The 19,469-nt window shown below is 38.9% G+C and overlaps 1 protein-coding gene across 1 annotated transcript in view; it reads left to right on the top strand.

Moving 5' to 3' along the window:
• The first annotated feature begins 10,001 nt into the window (after positions 1-10,001).
• The window catches only part of UBE2K (ubiquitin conjugating enzyme E2 K), a 68,587-nt gene continuing 59,119 nt past the window's right edge, over positions 10,002-19,469 (top strand). The window contains exon 1 of the mRNA XM_047855543.1: positions 10,002-10,156. Coding sequence (XP_047711499.1) covers positions 10,094-10,156 — 63 coding nt within the window. The 5' untranslated portion in view covers positions 10,002-10,093. The remainder of the gene's footprint in view (positions 10,157-19,469) is intronic.

Here is a 19,469-nt window from a genome sequence, read left to right as displayed (position 1 = left end):
TAGAGCAATACCTGAAGTGGTCACTTTCAGTTGGTCCTTCTGAATTAGGTCATCACCCTGGTGGGGAAAGTTGGAACACTGGCCTCCTCTAAGTAATCCTAATGCAGAGGCTACAGAACAGTAGAGACAGAGTGGCAACTTTCCTCAATAACAGCAATATCCAGGAAAGTAAGAAATAATGGTTATACCTTGGTATATCAGACAGGGCCTTGGCAGGAAACAGGTGGTTTATCAGAAGAGTTTGTTAAAGATACTATAAAAGTTACAGGAAGCTGACAAAGGCTAACAGTAAGGACCACATGGTACCTCCAGGTTTGAAAGGGTAAAGGGAGCAAGATTATCAGAATGCTGGAAGAGCAATAGCAGTAGCTATAGCTGAAAGGGAGCTCTTGGACAGAAACTTTAGCCTTTGGTAGCCAATACGGCATTGGTGAGCCTTGGCCTCATCTCCTGCCAGAGCCTCCCATCCATTGACCGCATTCAAGTGGAATCCAGAAGATAATGAAGTCTTATTGATGTGAAGACAATATTATAGATCATACTTTCAGGTTCTGGGGGCACAGCGTAGAGAATGTTGGAGAGTAGATTTTCAGAAAGCAAACAAAGACCATCTGACCAACTTAATGAGGCCGATATGATTTATGAAATTCTGTATTCTAAATGAATAATAAATAATTGACATAATTGACATAATCAAGTAGGTAGAACTAGTTGTGGATTTTATTCAGTGGGAAGTTCATGGCCTTTGAGGTGACCAAAGGAAGGGGATTTTGAAGAGTGGCTTCTAAAGGATTAGGATCTTTTCACTGGAGCCCCAGAAATTCTAGGCTCTAAAATAAAGGACTCTGGTGTAGAGGACAGAAAGAAATTAACCAACTCAGCAAAAACAATTGAGATGGTCAGCAGAGGGTAGTCTATGGGAAAGGTGGATAGTGTCTTAAACATGAAGTATGAAGGCCCTGTAGCCTTGTCCCAGTTGTAGCTGCATATTCCTTGGAAAGAGTGAAATGATAAAGTCCTTCCCTTAAAAAGTCTCACCTATAGAACCTCTGCACCTAACAGGAAACAAATCAGTAACTTAAGACAAGGAAACATATTCTATTCTATTAAAATCAGCTTTCCACCCCATGCTGCAGATATCCTGAAAGCCATAATGGTGGGAGTTATGCTTTATTCTCTAAATTTAGAAAAATACAGTGTGCATTACAATCAATACTGTGGTGCCCACTGGCCTGGGGCTAAGTTTAGAAGTTCGACTGTGGATCTAAATGCTGTTTTCCACTCTTGCTGCTAGAGCTCCTCACCCCAGCTGGGGCGGGTAGGGGAGAGAAGCTAACAAGATGGGAAGGGCAGAATTCAGTGAAAGAAAAAAGGCAAAATGACCTCAGAGTTATGACTGGGTGTTTCAAAAAAAAGTTAAATGAGAGGCTTGGGTAGAACAGGCAGTGATGAGAGAAAGAAAGGAAAAAAGCTGGCAAACACAAGGTCAGGAAAGAGCAGTAGGGAAAAAAATTGTTCTGCCTTCTGAACAACAGGAAATTTAAATCTGAAGAGCAGTAATAGTAACTAGCAGGAATTACAAAAAAGGAAGACTGGCTATTATTATCAGGAGTTAGCAAAGCACTATAATGCCTTCATTTTTTTTTTCTTACGTGAATCAACACATCAAAACACATTGTTCTGTTAGACGTAATGGAAGAGTTACTAGATTAACTCCATTAATCTGAAACCAAGTTTACAAATTTCACATATATAACAAGTTTATGTAAATTATATATTCTTTTTTTTTACAGGAATTTATTTATTTATTTATTTTTTCAACGTTTATTTTTGGGACAGAGAGAGACAGAGCATGAACGGGGGAGGGGCAGAGAGAGAGGAAGACACAGAATCGGAAACAGGCTCCAGGCTCCGAGCCATCAGCCCAGAGCCTGACGCGGGGCTCGAACTCACGGACCGCGAGATCGTGACCTGGCTGAAGTCGGACGCTTAACCGACTGCGCCACCCAGGCGCCCCTACAGGAACTTTTTTTAATTTTAATTTTAATTTTTAAATTCATATCCAAGTTAGTTAGCATATAGTGCAACAATGATTTCAGGAGTAGATTCCTTAATGCCCCTACCCATTTAGCCCATCCCCACCTCCCACAACCCCTTCAGTAACCTCTGTTTGTTCTCTATATTTAAGAGTCTCTTATGTTTTGTCCCCCTCCCTGTTTTTATATTATTTTTGCTTCCTTTCCCTTATGTTCATCTGTTTTGTATCTTAAAGTCCTCATATGAGTGAAGTCATATGATTTTTGTCTTTCTCTAATTTCGCTTAGCATAATACCCTCTAGTTCCATCCACATACTTGCAAATGGCAAGATTTCTTTTTGATTGCTGAGTAATATTCCATTACATACATACATATATATATATATATATATATACCACATCTTCTTTATCCATTCAACTGTCAATGGACATTTGGGTTCTTTCCATACTTCGGGTATTGTTGATAGTGCTGCTATAAACATTGGAGTGCATATGCCCCTTTGAAACAGCACACCTGTATCCCTTGGATAAATACCTAGCAGTGCAATTGCTGGGTCATAGGGTAGTTCTATTTTTAGTTTTTTGAGGAACCTCAATGATGTTTTCCAGAGTGGCTGTACCAGTTTGCATTCCTACCAGCAGTGCGAAAGAGATCCTCTTTCTCTGCATCCTCACCAACATTGGTTGTTGCCTGAGTTGTTAATGTTAGCCATTCTGACAGGTGTGAGGTGATATCTCATTGTCATTTTGATTTGTATTTCCCTGATGATGAGTGATGTTGAGCAGTTTTTCATGTGCCAGTTGGTCATCTGGATGTCTTCTTTGGTTAAGTGTCTATTCATGTCTTTTGCCCATTTCTTCACTGGATTATTTGTTTTTTGGGTGTTGAGTTTGAGAAGTTCTTTATAGATTTTGGATACTAACCCTTTATCTGATATGTCATTTGCAAATATCTTCTCCCATTCTGTCGGTTGCCTTTTAGTTTTGCTGATTGTTTCCTCCACTATGCAGAAGCTTTTTATTTTGATCAGGTCCCAATAGTTCATTTTTGCTTTTGTTTCCCTTTCCTCTGGAGACATGTTGAGTAAGAAGTTGCTGTGGCCAAGGTCAAAGAGATTTTTGCCTGCTTTCTCCCCTAGGATTTTAATGGCTTCCTGTCTTACATTTAGGTCTTTCCTCCATTTTAAGTTTATTTTTGTGTATGGTGTAAGAAAGTGGTCTGGGTTCATATTTCTGCATGTCCCTGTCCAGTTTTCCCAATGACATTTGCTGAAGAGACTATCTTTATTCCATTGGATATTCTTTCCCGCTATGCCAAAAATTAGTTGGCCATACGTTTGAGGGTCCATTTCTGGTTTCTTTATTCTGTTTCTCTGACCTGAGTGTCTGTTTTTGTGCCAGTACCATACTGTCTTGATGATAACAGCTTTGTAATACAGCTTAAAGTCCGGAATTGTAATGCCTCCTGCTTTAGTTTTCTTTTTCAGGATTGCTTTGGCTATTTGGGGTCTTTTCTGGTTTTACACACATTTTAGGATTGCTTGTTCTAGCTCTGTGAAGAATGCTGGTGTTACTTTTTTTTAATGTTTATTTATTTTTGACAGAGAGAGAGACAGAGACAGAGACAGAGACATAGCATGAGCGGGGGAGGGGAAGAAAGAGAGAGAAAGACACAGAATCTGAAGAGGCTCCAGGCTCTGAGCTGTCAGCACAGAGCCCGACGCGGGGCTCAAACTCACAAGCTGTGTGATCATGACCTGAGCTGAAGTCAGACGCCTAACCAACTGAGCCACCCAGGTGCCCCAAAATAGTGAGGGTTCTAGGGGCATCTATATGACTCAATTGGTTGAACATCTGACTCTTGATTTTGACTCAGGTCATGATCCCAGGGCTGTGGGATCAAGCCCCGTGTTGAACTCCCACCCCCACCGGCACTGAGCATGGAGACTGCTTAAGATTCTCTCTCCCTTCCCACTCCCACCCCCATGTCGCACACACAAGCATGCACTCTCTCTCAAAAAAATAAAAAAATTGAGGATTCCAAACAGCATTATTTACATGGGCTAAACAATATTTGTTAGAAATTAAAACAAAATAAAACAAAACAAAGAAATTAAAACAAATTATTGGAACATATATTTAAAATAACTATAATAAACCTATTACATACTTACATAAATATCTTTAGTGAGAAATAGGCTATATTTTCTAAGATAAAATCTCTTTAATGCCTGATTTAATAGAATGCAGCTGGATTTTCATATATGCTTTTGCATTCAGTATGTTGCATATATTGTTTTGGTTGAAGTATATGAAGAAAATCCAACCTCACACAGATATGTAGTTGGAAAGGGAAGAAATACTTTAATAACTTTTTCAGATATTTGTGGATCTTATTCTTCAGTACTACACTAAATCCAGACAAGGGGTCCTTCCTCAAAGGTTAGTTGCAACGTGGAATCTGAAATATTACCAGTGAACTTTTTGTACTCTGTTATATTAAATCTACTGGTCTGTCTCAAACCTTGAATGGATGCTTTACCCATGCATGATTTTGTAACATCATGCCTTGGTCATTTGGAAAATATTGGTTCACTGACTTAATGCGGATCTTCCAAGTACGAACACATTTCATTGTACAATTAAAAGCATTCATATTTGTTACAATCACCACCAATTTAATCAGAAATATCTTTGGGGCGCCTGGGTGGCTCAGACAATTAGGCGTCCGACTTCGGCACAGGTCATGATCTCACGGTTCTTGAGTTCGGGTCCCGCGTGGGACTCTGTGCTGACAGCTCAGAGCCTGGAGCCTGCTTTTGGATTCTGTGTCCCTCTCTCTGCCCCTCCCTCTCTTGCTCTCTCTCTCTCTCTCTCTCTCTCTCTCTCTCTCTCAAAAATAAATAAACATAAAAAAAAAAAAGAACAGATGACTTCTAATTTAAAAAAAAAAAAAAGAGGGGAGCCTGGGTGGCTCAGTCAGTTAAGCGTCTGACTTCAGCTCAGGTCATGATCTCCCGGTTCGTGAGTTCGAGCCCTGCGTCGCACTCTGTGCTGACAGCTCAGAGCCTGGAGCCTGTTTCAGAATCTGTCTCTCTCTCTCTGACCTTCCCCCCTTCATGCTCTGTCTCTGTCTCAAAAATAAATAAATGTTAAAAAAATTAATTAAAAAAAAAAGAAATATCTTTAAGTGTATTGGGAAGCTGTCAAGTCACAATGGCAGATATATTTTCTAAAGCTCAAATTTTCAGTTGAAAGTTTAACTTTTATCATTGGCAACAAATTCTGCCAGTTATGTTCCTTGAAGTGACAGGCTTACCTAGTTCATTTTTGATAAAATATTGCCAAATACCCAACCCTTGATAAACATAGTTTGTCTCAATCATTATTTTAAGTAAAAATGGTGTTCCATGGAAATAGTGTCTAATTTAGTTCACAACCAAACCAATTGCACAGACTTTACCATGTGCCTTATGCAGCAGAAGTGCTTTCTCTATCCTTCCCATAAATCACACAGAATATGAAGAAGGCATGTATTCAAAAGTTTAAGTTTAATAGCATCAACACTTTCTGCTGCTTCATCAAAGGCATTCTAAAGTGAAACTGGTTAAAAAAAAATAAAACAGGGTGGGGGTGGTGCCTGGCTGGCTCAGTTGGAAAAGCATGAAACTCTTGTTCTTGAGGTTGTAAGTTCAAGCCCCATGTTGAGTGTAGAGATTACTTAAAAATAAAATCTTGGGGTGCCTAGCTGGCTCAGTTGGTTCAGTGTCTGACTGTTGATTTTGGCTAAGGTCATGATCTTATGGTTTATGGAATCAAGCATCAGGTTGAGCTCTGTGCTGACCACACAGAGCCTGCTTGGGATTCTCTCCCCTCCCCCCACCCCCTCCCCAGCTCACTCTCTCTCTCTAAACTAAATAAACATTAACAAATAAAATAAAATCTTTTTTAAAAAGTGAAACTGGTATTTTTTTTTCAATGTAAGTTCCATGCCCAATGTAGGGCTCAAACTCATGATCAAGAGTCTCATGCTCCACCGACTGAGCTAGCCAGGTGCCCCTAAAACTGGTATTTTTAACAGTGAGTGTGTGATATTAATAAAATTATTACTCGTACAGTAATTGTTTTTGTCTACTATTGCTTTTATATCATCAGTGCAAATGTCAACACAGTATAAGGCAAATAATGCCTTAGTTGTACTAAGATTATAGTTTGGTCATTGCAGACTGACTCCTGAAAACATCTCAGGGGCCCTGACATTTCTGTGGATTACACTTTGAGATGAATTCTCCCTATCCCTGACAAAATGTAATTCCTGCAATTCCAGAGGTATTCTGTTTCTTGTTCATTGATACACCTTTAGGGCCTAGATCATGCCTGGCACATAGTAGACACTCAATAAATAGTTGGTTAACTAATTAATTTTTAATGAAGTAACCAACCAGAACTACATCATGAAGAGTTTATAATCTGCATTACTGGAAACTCATTTTTTAAAAATTAGTTTTGAATAGGTGAAATATACAAGAGGTTACATGGTGAAAGTCTCCCATTTTGCTTTCTCCAAGGCATTTAAGCTGCTTTCTCAGAGATAACCAATACTGTCAGTTTCTTATGCATTTTTCCAGTGATATTTTGAGGATTCACAAACATTATATACACAAGCATATTCATTTCTTCCCTCACATACATGGTAGTATACTGTACACAATATATCCTGCATAGTGCTTTTTAAAAAGTAAACTTTGGGGCACCTGGGTGGCTCAGTCGGCTAAGCGGCCGACTTCGGCTCAGGTCATGATCTCATGGTCCGTGAGTTTGAGCCCCGCGTCGGGCTCTGTGCTGACCGCTCAGAGCCTGGAGCCTGTTTCACATTCTGTGTCTCCCTCTCTCTCTGCCCCTCCCATGTTCATGCTCTGTCTCTCTCTGTCTCAAAAATAAATGTTAAAAATTTTTTTTTAAAAAGTAAACTTTTTGTGGGGTGCCTGGGTGACTCAATCAGTTAAGTCTTCCACTCTTGGTTTAAGCTCAGATCATGATCTCACAGATCATGAGTTTGAGCCCCACATTGGGGTCTGCACTGATAGCGCGGAGCCTGCTTGGGCTTCTCTGTCTCCCTCTCTCTCTCTAGCCCTCCCCCATTCGCTCTCTATCTCTCTCTCAAAAAATAAAGAAATAACTATAAAAGTAAATTTTTTCTTTTGGAATAATTGTAGATTTATAGAAAAGTTTCAGAGATGCTTATGTACTCTTTACTTCTATTAATGTTAAGTCTTACATAACCACAGTACCATGTCAAACTGAGAAATTAATATTGGTACAATACTATTAACTAAGTTACAGAATTTATTTAGATTTCACTAGTTAAGTCCTTTCAGTTCTAGGATCTAATTCAATACACCACATTGCATTTAGCACAGTGGGTTTTTTTTGTTTGTTTGTTTTGTTTTTTACTTAAAATGTACTTTGGGAATTATCTCATATCAGTTAATATGCAGTTGCCTCATTCTCTGGAAGGACTGTAGAATGATTTTCTAGAAGTAGAATATCAGGATCAATGATTATGTGTATTTAAAAATGACCTAGCCTCTCTCCCCCAAAGAAATGACCATACTCTTCTAAGTAGACCACTCTGTGATTTGAGTGTTGCCAAGTTTCTTTGAAGTCCAAGATTAAGATTAGGGAATGAATGAAGCTGATAAATTTAAAGTACTCAAAACAGTTTTTGCACACTTCAAAATAATTACTTTTACTGTACCAACACAAATACACATAAAAATTGCATGATTTACATTACACCAATAACTCATTGTACCATGACCCACATGTATAGCTGGTTCCTCTTAGGACCACTAGGGGGCTCTGCTAGAAGGGTTTTTATAATTTATGTTAGTCCACTCAGGGAAATGTTTCCAAATGATGCTTTAGAATTCTGACCTCTTAAAACCTCAAAGACATCATATAGTCCAGCTTCCTTATTTTGCAGATGAGGAAACCAAGGTTGGCTAAGATAGCTAGCATGGAAGAGAGCTGGAATCAAAAATCCCCTCTAGGTTCGTGTGGCAGAAGTTCAAGAATTTCTTTTCCATGTGCCTCCGCTTGAATGATTCACTGCTAATGGCTATTTCCTTACTGTTGCCATAACTTTAGTAATTTTTGCTAAGACTGTATTTGTGATATTGTTCTAGGATACTTTACTAATTGATTAGGTGAACGGAGTTCATGAAATGAAATAAAAACTTCTAAATAACCTTTTTTTTTAAGTTTAGAAAAAAATTTTTTAATTTTTTTTTTTACTTTTGAGACACAGAGAGACAGAGCATGAGCAGGGTAGGGTCAGAGAGAGAGGGAGACACAGAATCTGAAGCAGGCTCCAGGCTCTGATCTGTCAGAGCCCCACGCGGGGTTCGAACTCACGAACCGGGAGATCATGACCTGAGGACGCCCAACTGATTGAGCCACCCAGGCACCCCTAAATAACCTTTATTACTTATTTCGGAATGTTCTACTTAAAGTACCTCTCAGCACCAAAACCATATTGCTTACTGAAACCCTAGCAACCACTTTCAAATTGCCTTTCAAACTTACTTTCCACTTAAAACATTTTACACTTGGGGCGCCTGGGTGGCGCAGTCGGTTAAGCGTCCGACTTCAGCCAGGTCACGATCTCGCGGTCTGTGAGTTTGAGCCCCGTGTCGGGCTCTGGGCTGATGGCTCAGAGCCTGGAGCCTGTTTCCGATTCTGTGTCTCCCTCTTTCTCTGCCCCTCCCCTGTTCATGCTCTGTCTCTCTCTGTCCCAAAAATAAAAACAAATGTTGAAAAAAAAATTTTTTTAAAAACATTTTACTCTTATCTTCATTTGTTCATTCAATATTTATTGAGTGCTTACTAGTGCCAGACACCATCGTAGGCCCAAGGCTTACGGAAGTGAAGCTGCCCTTTCCACACCAGAAGCATGTATTTCTCCATTTTTCACTTTAATATACAAACTATTTTCACATGCTTTAGTGTAGTGGTTCTCCTAGTGTGGTCCCTGAATCAGTAGCAGGGGCAGCAGCATTCGAGAACTTGTTAAGAGATGCATGCAGATTGTTAGGCCCACCCCCCACACTAGGGATGGGGTCCAGGAATTTTTTTCTTTTTTTAAGAAGCTCTTCAGGGATTCTGATGTACACTCATGGTTAGAAACCATTAAAAGTCGGGATTAATTATCTAAGTAGTTCAAAGATCAACATCTGACTTCTAAGTCCATCTCAGGCATATCCAATGAGTACCTGTTTCAAATACACCTGCTGGGACCCAACAATGACCACTCTTAATTCAGTGATTTGTAGTACCTGGAATGATCGTAATAATACTGCCACCACAATGGCTTCAGAAGGAAAACGAGCGCAGTGGATTTTCTGGGCTTATACTAACAGCAAATGGGCCAGATCGAGTTCTGGAATGGTGTTTTTATAGACTAGACACAACCAGGCACATTAAGCCCGTGGGTTCTGGGACTGGCTGAGTCAGGACGGCGCTCACAGCCGAGTGGGGCCGCGTGAACCCGTTAGGTCGGGCTCAGCCTTCAGTCAAAGGCCACGGCTGGAAGCGACGACCACACCACAGAGGCTGAAGAGGGGCGGAGGCACAGGAGAGGACCCAAGAGGCCCGGGCAAGGCTGGCCAGCGCGGAAGCCGCACCCTCCTGGCCCCAGACGCCGGCAGGGCGGAGCCACGCGGCCGCAGCTCCGGCAGAGACGCGCTGCGCGGCGCGGCGCGGCGCGGCGCGGCGCGGGCTAGCGTTTGAGGCGTATGGGGCTACAACGGGAGCGGCTGCGCCGCTCGGCCGGGTCAGCGTCTTGCGCATGCGCGGATCCGGCGCCATTTTGGTGGCCGGGCGCGGAGGTGATTCCACACTGAGGAGAGCGCGGCGGCCGGGGTGGCGGTGGCAGCGTTCGTGTGCTCGGGTGTGAGTCGCCGAGGGAGGAGGCGGTGGTGGAAGAGGTGGCGGCGGTGGCGGTGGTCGTAGCGGTGGCGGAGGAGGCGGGTACGAATCAGCTGCGGGCGGAGACATGGCCAACATCGCGGTGCAGCGAATCAAGCGGGAGTTCAAGGAGGTGCTGAAGAGCGAGGAGGTCAGAAATGAACTCCCGGACATCCCCCACCTCAGCCCAGGGTGGGAGGGTTCTTCCAGTAGCGACTTCAATGTCCCCGGTAACCCCTGGGTGGCCCTCCTTGCGGTCGCCAATCTGCCTGTGGGGAAGCAGCAGTCTCCCCCTGCTTCCGTCGCCTTCCCCTCCCCTCCCCGGGCCCTGGGATGGACCGTCTCGCGGGCGGGTGGTCTGGAGAGGAACACGGTTTGGGGGGCAGATGGAGAAGGGGGCACTTCTTGGAGGGGTGTGAGCTCTAGAGAGAGCCCTGAGGCTGTGGCAACAGCTGGAAGTGTGGCTGTAGGGTGTGGAGGGAGCAGGCCGAGCCTGAGAAAACCCGGGAAGTGGGTTGGGGGAAGGGGAAAGGTGGTAACTGGATCCGGAGAGCCGCGCTGCTCAAAGGCCCACACTTTTAAGGGTATTCTATATTATAGCCTGTTTGGCCTCCACTGTCCTTTCCTTAGGGAAGGAAGGAAGGAACGGTAAAGGATCTTAGGTGTTGATGAAAAGAGACGATCAGAGTTACTCCTCTTAGTTCGGTGTTGGGAGAGAAGAGGAGACATAAGGAATACTATTTTATTTGAATGGGGGGATAAGGGAATTTTCACCTGAGGTAGGAAATTAATTCCAAATTAGATGATCTCGTTTTTACGCTCCCCCCTCCCCTCCCCCCCAATTCCTAGGCTGCTTCTGTTGACATCTAAATCTTTCTGACTGGGTGAAGGCAAGTTGTTTGGTGTATTAAAGGCATTTAAATATTTTTCGTTAGGAAAAAATAATGGAGAGTATAAGTAGCTTATTTCAAAATACTGTTTACAAGTTACATATCAGAGTCTCTCTTAACACAATGCCTCTGTGACTGTTGGGTTGTGCCATGAAACTTCATTATGATGTCCCTCATAGTTAACTTCTTACTTTTGAAAAACAGCCCTATTTAAAATATGAGATTTCACCAGATATTAGTACATTATTATATCTCCTTATTGAGTAGGTTTATCCCGATGTAACCTGAAATTATTTAAAAAAAAAATTTTTTTTTTGGTCTCAAGCTGTTTTGAGTCCTGAGGAATTTAAATACTTTAGTGTTGGCCATATTTATGTATATAACATATTCACAACATCCTAGTTATTTGACTCAAAACTATGCAATTATCGGTACAATTTTTCATACCCAAATCAACAAGAATGTCAAGTTTTTCCTCCTTGGATTTAACAGAGATGAAAAGGTAATACTGAAATAGTTATTTTCAAGATGTCACATACCATTATAGAATGTATCATTGCTATTTGTATTTTTCTTATGTTGAATTTTGATAATCCCAAAGATTTGTGAAATTCAGCATTCTAAGTATGTGATGAGTAATTAACATAAATGATAACACTTGAGCTTTATATCACTGATTCTACAGTTATTATCTTTCCAATTAGACTTGGAGAATATAATTCTTTAAAATTACTTAAAAATAACAAATACTAGCAGATTTACTGAAGGTTGTAGTATATAAATAATGATCTGTTTTACAGAGCATGTGTATGAACTCTGACCTCTGTATTTGTTCAAGTGCCAAAACTCTGAATGGAAGGATGACTTTGTATTTTTTGTGGTACAGTGCAGAAATAGGGTCATAAATGTCTGTACTGATAAACAGTGAAACAATGATTCTAACTTTTTATTCGCAAGAAAATATATTCCAGCACAGTTGACATATATGTTCCTAGTGAAAGATTCGTCTAATACTGTTGCCAACAGCCTAAAACATTTTTTCTATAAAGTTGTACATGCCTGAAACTTAATGTAAGACTTCTAATACTTTTTTTATTACTTAAAAATGGTAAGTTGCTGCTTGTAATTCATATGGTCTCTTTGCTTTATACGAGGAGGCTTTCACCATATTTTTAGTACTTCCAATTAAAGCTTAAAAAAATCTTGTATTGCTCTCGCAATGTCTATTGTTAAAATAATACTGCTCTTTATATGTAAGGGATGATGAGGGCTGGCTTCAAGTAAGCGTTGTAGTTTTTCAGACGAAGAGAACAGGAAATGCAAACACAAATTATTTTAAGAAGAGTGCCTTTATAAATTTGGAAGGAAACTTCTTCCAGAAAAGAAGTTGCAAAGAACATTAAGGAAAGGGTCAAATAATTTAATCTGGATTATAACCAATAAATAGCTTTATTTTAACCAATATTGTATTTCATCCTATTTTAGTAGGCCCAGTTCTATAAGTGTATTATGTTGGTTTTTTATTTGGAGCTCTTTGAAGGACTTGTACGATCCACATGTTTCCTTATTAAGTGTGTAAATGCAGTATTTTGAGCGCCTGGTCAAGTAATCAAGTATTTCATCATGTCATCTATGTAAATCTCCAGTTTACAAAGTTTGTTTCATATGCTTGTATTTACTAAGAATACTGACTGATTTAAGGGCTTTTTTTTTTTTTTAAATTCTTTTATAAAGATAGCTGGTATCTGCTGATTCTGACCTTAAGAAGTTATAAGTGGACATTCTTGGAGTGTGTTAATTAAAATATAGCCTCCAAGATAAATCAAATGTGAAAAGCAAGGTGCAGAATAGTGTGGAGGAGGCCACTATTTGTGTTGGAAGAAGGGGGAAATATGTGTATTTGTCTCTGCAGGTGAAAGGATTAGTGAGGAGAAATTGCTAAAATGTATTAGTTATGTATAAAGGATTTGGGTGTCTGGGGTAACTGGCGTCAGAGGATCCCTTTTGAATTTTGAGACATGCAAATATGTTATTTACTTAATAAATAAAGGCATCTAGGCCTTTTTTTCCTGGAGACTGTTTGGAAATCCATCCTTTTATGTGTCAGACATTAATTTTAAATCTGTGTGAATTTTAAGTAGTATTTCAAATTGCCAGGAATGGGAAATTGATTAAAGTACCTTTTATAGTTACTTTTGAGTCGAATTACATAAGTGTTGATTGTGAGGATATAATAAAACTATAATCTATATTCACAGATTGTGTTATTAATTATTATTGCTGTTAACAATAACCACTATTTGTAGAGTGGCTCTCAGTACCATTTATTTATGCATTATTGCTAATTTTCAAGAACAATTCTTTAAATTAGATTTCTTATTTCTTAGATGAGGAAATTGAGATTCAAAGAAGTTAGATAATTTGTCTGTAAACATACAGGTTTTGGGTTTGGATCTAGATCTCCTAGTTTTTATATTGTATCACACTGTCATGACTTTCCAAGGATAGGCATACTTTAATTATTTAAAAATAGTTGAGACTGGTTTGTGTTACTGGTTAAAGGATTTAAACCAATCTAATAGTTTAAACATTAAAATAAGTGTTACCTGTAATTAAAGATTTACTTGCATTTCAATACCCAAAATCCTTTTAAATTTGAAGCTCAGTGAAGTAAAATGCCCTTAGGTTAATGCACGTACTGTTGTTTGTTTTTGTGTTATATATTACCTGTAGTTTTTTCATATTGTAGCTGCACTTTGCTAACATTCTTTTTAGGATTCCAATAGGGAATATTTAAATCTGTGGCATTAAAAATTGGTTTCATGAAAACTGTTACTGTGTAAGTTTTCTTTTAATTGTTTAAATGGATTTTGTATTTAGTGTCATTTTAAATTTAATATATTTTATCTATAGAGCTAGTAGGCAAATCTTTAGAAGTTAAAGTCTTGGTTACTGTAGACCATAGTTCCTCATTTTTGGCACTGTTGACATTTTAGGCTGATAATGAATTCTTTGCTGTGGGTGGCTCTCTGAGTTGTAGGATGTTAAGCAGTATCCCTGGCTTCTATCACTGGTGGCCGGTAGCATAGCCAACCCTCCTCCCTACCCTCCCTGCCAGTTATAAACTAAAAATGTCTGCAGACTTTGCCAAATGTTGAGAACCACTGCTATAGAAAAAACTCTTTAGAAGAACGTTTCAGACTATTAACTATGTAAGATGTGTGGTATAATTTATTGAAAGGATGAATGAACAGTAAAGGTACAAAAAAATTTTATAACATGGCTATTACTAGCTTTGAATGTTGTTTTAAGACTTTTAAGTTTTTCCCTTTGTAAATTAATGATCATCTTTTTCTTGTAAACTTTTTCCTTTTTGATTTAAAGAGAAAGGTGAAATTCCCTGCTGAAAATGAATGTAACCAGAATTTGAACGATATTTTTAATAAGAGTACAAAAGTGGTTTGCTTTCACAGTTACATAAGTTACAGCTCTGTATAACTTAAATAGTGTGCGTTATGGGGTTCTCTGTGTGGATTGAGTGAGGAAAGCTTTTGATTGGGTAAAAAAAAAAAAAGGAGTCTGGCTCAATAATACTGTTTGGGGTTGCATTTCTTGTTTTATTTCACTATTATAAAGATTTTGACCAGGCATAGCTTAAATTTTTTTTTTTAATGTTTATTTATTTTTAAGAGAGAGAGAGAGCATGAGTGGGGGAGGAGCAGAGAGAGAGGGAAACACAGAATCCAAAGCATGCTCCAGGCTCTATGCTGTCAGCACAGAGCCCGACGTGGGGCTCGAACCCACGAACCATGAGATCATGACCGGAGCTGAAGTCGGGCACTCAACCGACTAAGCCACCCAGGCGCCTCTGATCAGGCATAGATTTAAATGCATAGGGGATTCCCTAGCATGTCACCGTTTTGTAAAGAATATGTGTTCTTATTTTCCAGTAAATAATGATATTAACAGTTATTGAGCATATTGACCATAGCCCCAAGAGACTTGGTTGGAGAGAGATTAAAACTTAGTTAAATACAAAGGGTAAATGTTATGGGAGTTCTGAGGGTGTGTGTATGGAGGGAGGGTTTTTTTTTTTCTTTTTTTTTTTTTACGTTTTCATTTTAATTCCAGTTAGTTAACATACAGTGTTATCTTAGTTTCAGGTGTACAATATTGGAGGGAGGTTTTTGAGCTAGGGTCCAAAGGAAGGTTAAGATTGACCTCAAATTTCAGAAGACAGTGCCAGAGGAATTACAGGAATACTGGAATTTATAAGTACATTTTTTTTTCTGTAGGCACCTGAATTGGAACTAGGGAGCAGAGATGATTGGTGAAAATTAGGCAAGAGACACATTTACATATTTTGAAAGATTGCATACACAGCCCTGATATACTGTAAACACGGTTGTGGAATTAGCACCTAAGTATCTTCACTGTTATCTTTAGGAAAAAACACCTTTTTCATATCAAAGTAAAATTTAACAATAAGGTGTGACCAGCACCCAGATCAGATCTGAAACAATATTATAAGCACCATAGGAACCCCCAACTGCCCCTTTCTAGTCACTTTCTGACTTGTTTTTTGAGAGAGCGATGGAGACAGAGCATGGGAACAGGGGAGCGGCAGAGAGAGAATCCCAAGCAGACTCTACACTGTCAGTGCGGAGCCCGATGCAGGGCTCAAACCCACAAACTGGGAGGTCATGATCTGAGCTGAAACCAAAGGTCAGACACTTAACCGACTGAGCCATCCAGGCGCCCCACTTTCCTGACTTCTAATAGCACAGATTAACTTTAAATATGTTTGAGTAAAGAACAGACACAAGTGTATACTATATGTGTTTTAATTTTGAAGGTTTTCAAAAGATAACCTTTAAAATATTTGTTCAAAAAATATATTAGTGGTGTGTGTATATATATATACATATGCATACACATACATAACGTGTACAGCAGACTATTGGCGATGAAAAAGAATGAAGTCTTGCCATTTGCAACAATGTGGATGGAACTACAGCGTATTATGCTAAGCAAAATGTCAGAAAGACAAATACATGATTTCACTCAAGTGGAATTTAAGAAACAAAACAGATGAACATAGGAGAAGAGAAGGGAAAAGAAGATAAAAACAGGGAGGCAAACCATGAGACTCTTAAATACAGAGAACAAGAAATTGAGGGTTACTGGAGGGAAGGTGGGTGGGGGGATGGGCATTAAGGAGGGCACTTGCTGGGATCAGTACTGGGTGTTGTATGTAAGTGAAGAATCACTGGATTGTACTCCTGACACCAATAGTACACTGTATGTTAATTTGAATTTAAATTAATAGTGTACTATATATATCTACTCATATATACTATATACTACATATAATAGTGTCTTAGAAAACATGTTAAAATGCATGGAGTATTAGAATTGAAAGACACCATACATCTGGGCCAAATTCCTCATCTATAAGATCAGGAAACAGGCCTAGAGAGAGATTGATTGTTGTTCAGTGACACAGATCTGGTTAACTAACCCAGGCTTTTTGCATACCAGTCCATTCCACCCTTTATATATGGTCACTTTACTGGGCTTTTTTTTAAATGTTATTTTTGAGAGAGAGTGAGGAAGGGACAGAGAGAGGAGAGGAACAGAGGATCCGAAACAGGCTCTGTGCTGACAGCAGCGAGCCCAGTGGGCTCCAGCTCATGAACATGAGATCATGCCCTGAGCCAAAGTCAGATGCTTAACCAACTGAGCCACCCAGGTGTCCTGGTACTGTTTTTTTTCATGAATAATACTATAAATGCTAATAAAACTTCAAGTAAGAGTGACAATTTAATATTGGCTATTGTATTTAAGTATATCTTGCTTTTTTTTCCCCTTTCAGTGTTGGAACTTAAATTTGGGAGGAGGCAGAGATATTTCACTCCTTAAGCATGATACAGTAAATTTAGCTTAGTGATTAAGAGCGTGGGCTTCAGAATTTGGTTTGATTTGAGTCCTGACTTTTCTACACTTAACCTGTAGCACTGACTCTGTATCTTAGTTTTCTTATTTGTAAGAATGTAGGAAGATGAAGAGCATCTGTACAGTGCTTAGATCAATGCCTAGGACATATAAATGAATAGCCTATAAGATACCAAAGTTAGTGATATGTTCATATTCTGCTTATTGTTGTTCTTGGATCCTTCAGTGGTGTAGTGATAGCTCTATGAGAATTTGCCTCAAGAAAAGATTTAAGATGAAGGAGCTTTAGTACTTCTGATAGTGATTCTTTGTCATCTGTTTGCAAACAACCTGTGGCCAAGGGGAATTCAGAAGAATATATCTGGGTTTTGTTCTCAAGGTGTTAATCTTTCTTTAGGAGACAGTTAAAAATTGGGGAAGAGTTTGTTAAAATGTGATCTTTTTAAGTGAAAAAGAAATACATTATTTGGAAGCCTTTCAGATAATACAGTGGATTATTTGGGATTTCTTGATATGGCTTTGGTTGCTTTGAACTGAACTAAGAAAACCAGATTCTAATTCTATGGTCTATGTAATCTTCAATCTCTTCGTAAAATTCCTAATTTATTTTTTATTTATTATTTTTTTTAAATTCCTAATTTAGGGGCGCCTGGGTGGCTCAGTTGGTTGAGCGTCCGACTTCGGCTTGGGTCACGATCTCGCGGTCCGTGTGTTCGAGCCCCGCATCGGGCTCTGGGCTGATGGCTCAGAGCCTGGAGCCTGCTTCCGATTCTGTGTCTCCCTCTCTCTCTGCCCCTCCCCCGTTCATGCTCTTTCTCTGTCTCAAAAATAAATAAACATTTAAAAAAAATTTTTTTTAATTCCTAATTTAAAATTGGGTCTCGGAAGCTAGAAAGTGGCAGTCACATCCATCTAACATCCGTGGTGGTCTCTTAGTAATTCTGAGATGAGATAACTTCATTTCATCCAAAATTCTTGCCCTTTTTCTTCCTTTAGTTGTTTTTATTACAAATTTAAAATAATAAATACCTATAGTTGAATGCATGTTGTCTGCCATTTTATGTGTATGGCAGCCTTATGAGATTGATGTTATTCTTGTTTTCCAGATTAGAAAATTGGAGCTCTGAAGAAACTAAATAATTTACTCAGTATCAAGCAATTTATCGGTGGAACAGGGGTTTGAAACCAGGTCTCTGACTCCCAGACATTTACTGATTAAGGTGTAAAAAAGAGTGTACAATCATATCTTCTGCTTGCTTCCTGCTCATTATTATTAAAGATTTTTTTTTAAATTATGGAATATTTTACACTTAGAAGTTTAGAAGACCGTCGGTGTGAACATCTTTTATGTCCATGGTATAGATTTAACAGATCTTAACTCTCTCATACTAGATTAACTCTTAACTCTCCCCTCTCCCCCAAGAAATAAAACAAAACATACAGATGAAGATCACTTTGTAACCTTTTCCCTATTCCATTCTCTTAGAAGTAATCACGTGCAGAAGATGGTCTATATCCTTTCCATTCACACTTTTGTTTTTACTATTGAAACCATAGTATTTTTGAGTGTAAAAATACTTTTTAGTGTTTTTAAAAGTTTAAAAAATTTTTTTCATAGTTGACTAATACTTTTCTTCTTAGCCTTTTTTTTTTTTTTTTTTTTTAGAATTTGTCCATGGCAATGCATATTGCTTTAGTTCTTTAAATTATGTAGAATTCCACATCAGGTTTTGTTTGTTTCTTTATTCATTCTCAGTGGGCAGCATGAACTTTCAACATTTAGCCCTTTAAAAAAAGAGAAAAAAAAAAAAGAAAAAATCAAACATTATTATGTTTTCTTGGGCACATAAGAATTTTCCTAGGAAGTAGAATTGCAGGATCTGTGTGTGTTTTGCATCTTTTACATCACTGGGTGTTGCTTCATTGTTCTATGGATGATTGTATCATTACACTTCTCTAGTGGTGTATAGGTTCTGGTGACCTGACATTTGTAAGACTTAGATTTTTGTCAGGGCCCCTTGGTGGTTCAGTTGTTTAAGCGTCTGACTCTTGATTCCAACTGTTAATTTTGTCTCAGGTCATGATCTTGGGGTTTGAGAGATTGAGCCCCATGTGGGGCTCTGCTCTCATAGTGAAGAGCCCACTTAAGATTCGTTCTCTCTCTCTCCCTCCCTCTCCCCCCCCTTCTCTCTCTCTCTCACACACACACACACACACACACACACACACACACACACACACACACAAAATAAGCATAAAAAAAAGGACTCAGATTTTTGTCAGTCTGATGGATGTGGAATTGTAGCTTATTCTAATTTTAATTTCCTTCACCAGTAGAGATATTAAGCATATTTTTGTGTTTATTGGCCATTAGGCGTTCTTTTGTGAATTTGGTGTTTTCATTCCTTACCCATTTAAAAAAATTTGGATAGTTTGTATTTTTCTTATTGATTTGCAGAAATTCTTTATTTATATGTATATGTATTTACATTTTGTGACTTTTTTTAACTTTTGTGCTCTTTTAAAATTGTGGTATGCTATACATGTAAAACTTAAACATCTTGTATATTTTTAAGTGTACAGTTTTAACGGCATTCATTAACATTGTACAACCATTAC

The sequence above is a fragment of the Prionailurus viverrinus genome, chromosome B1, assembly GCF_022837055.1.
Source record: "Prionailurus viverrinus isolate Anna chromosome B1, UM_Priviv_1.0, whole genome shotgun sequence".
Classification (NCBI taxonomy): domain Eukaryota; kingdom Metazoa; phylum Chordata; class Mammalia; order Carnivora; family Felidae; genus Prionailurus; species Prionailurus viverrinus.
The sequence above is the reverse complement of the archived record's forward strand: the minus strand, read 5'-3'. Positions and strand labels throughout refer to the sequence as shown.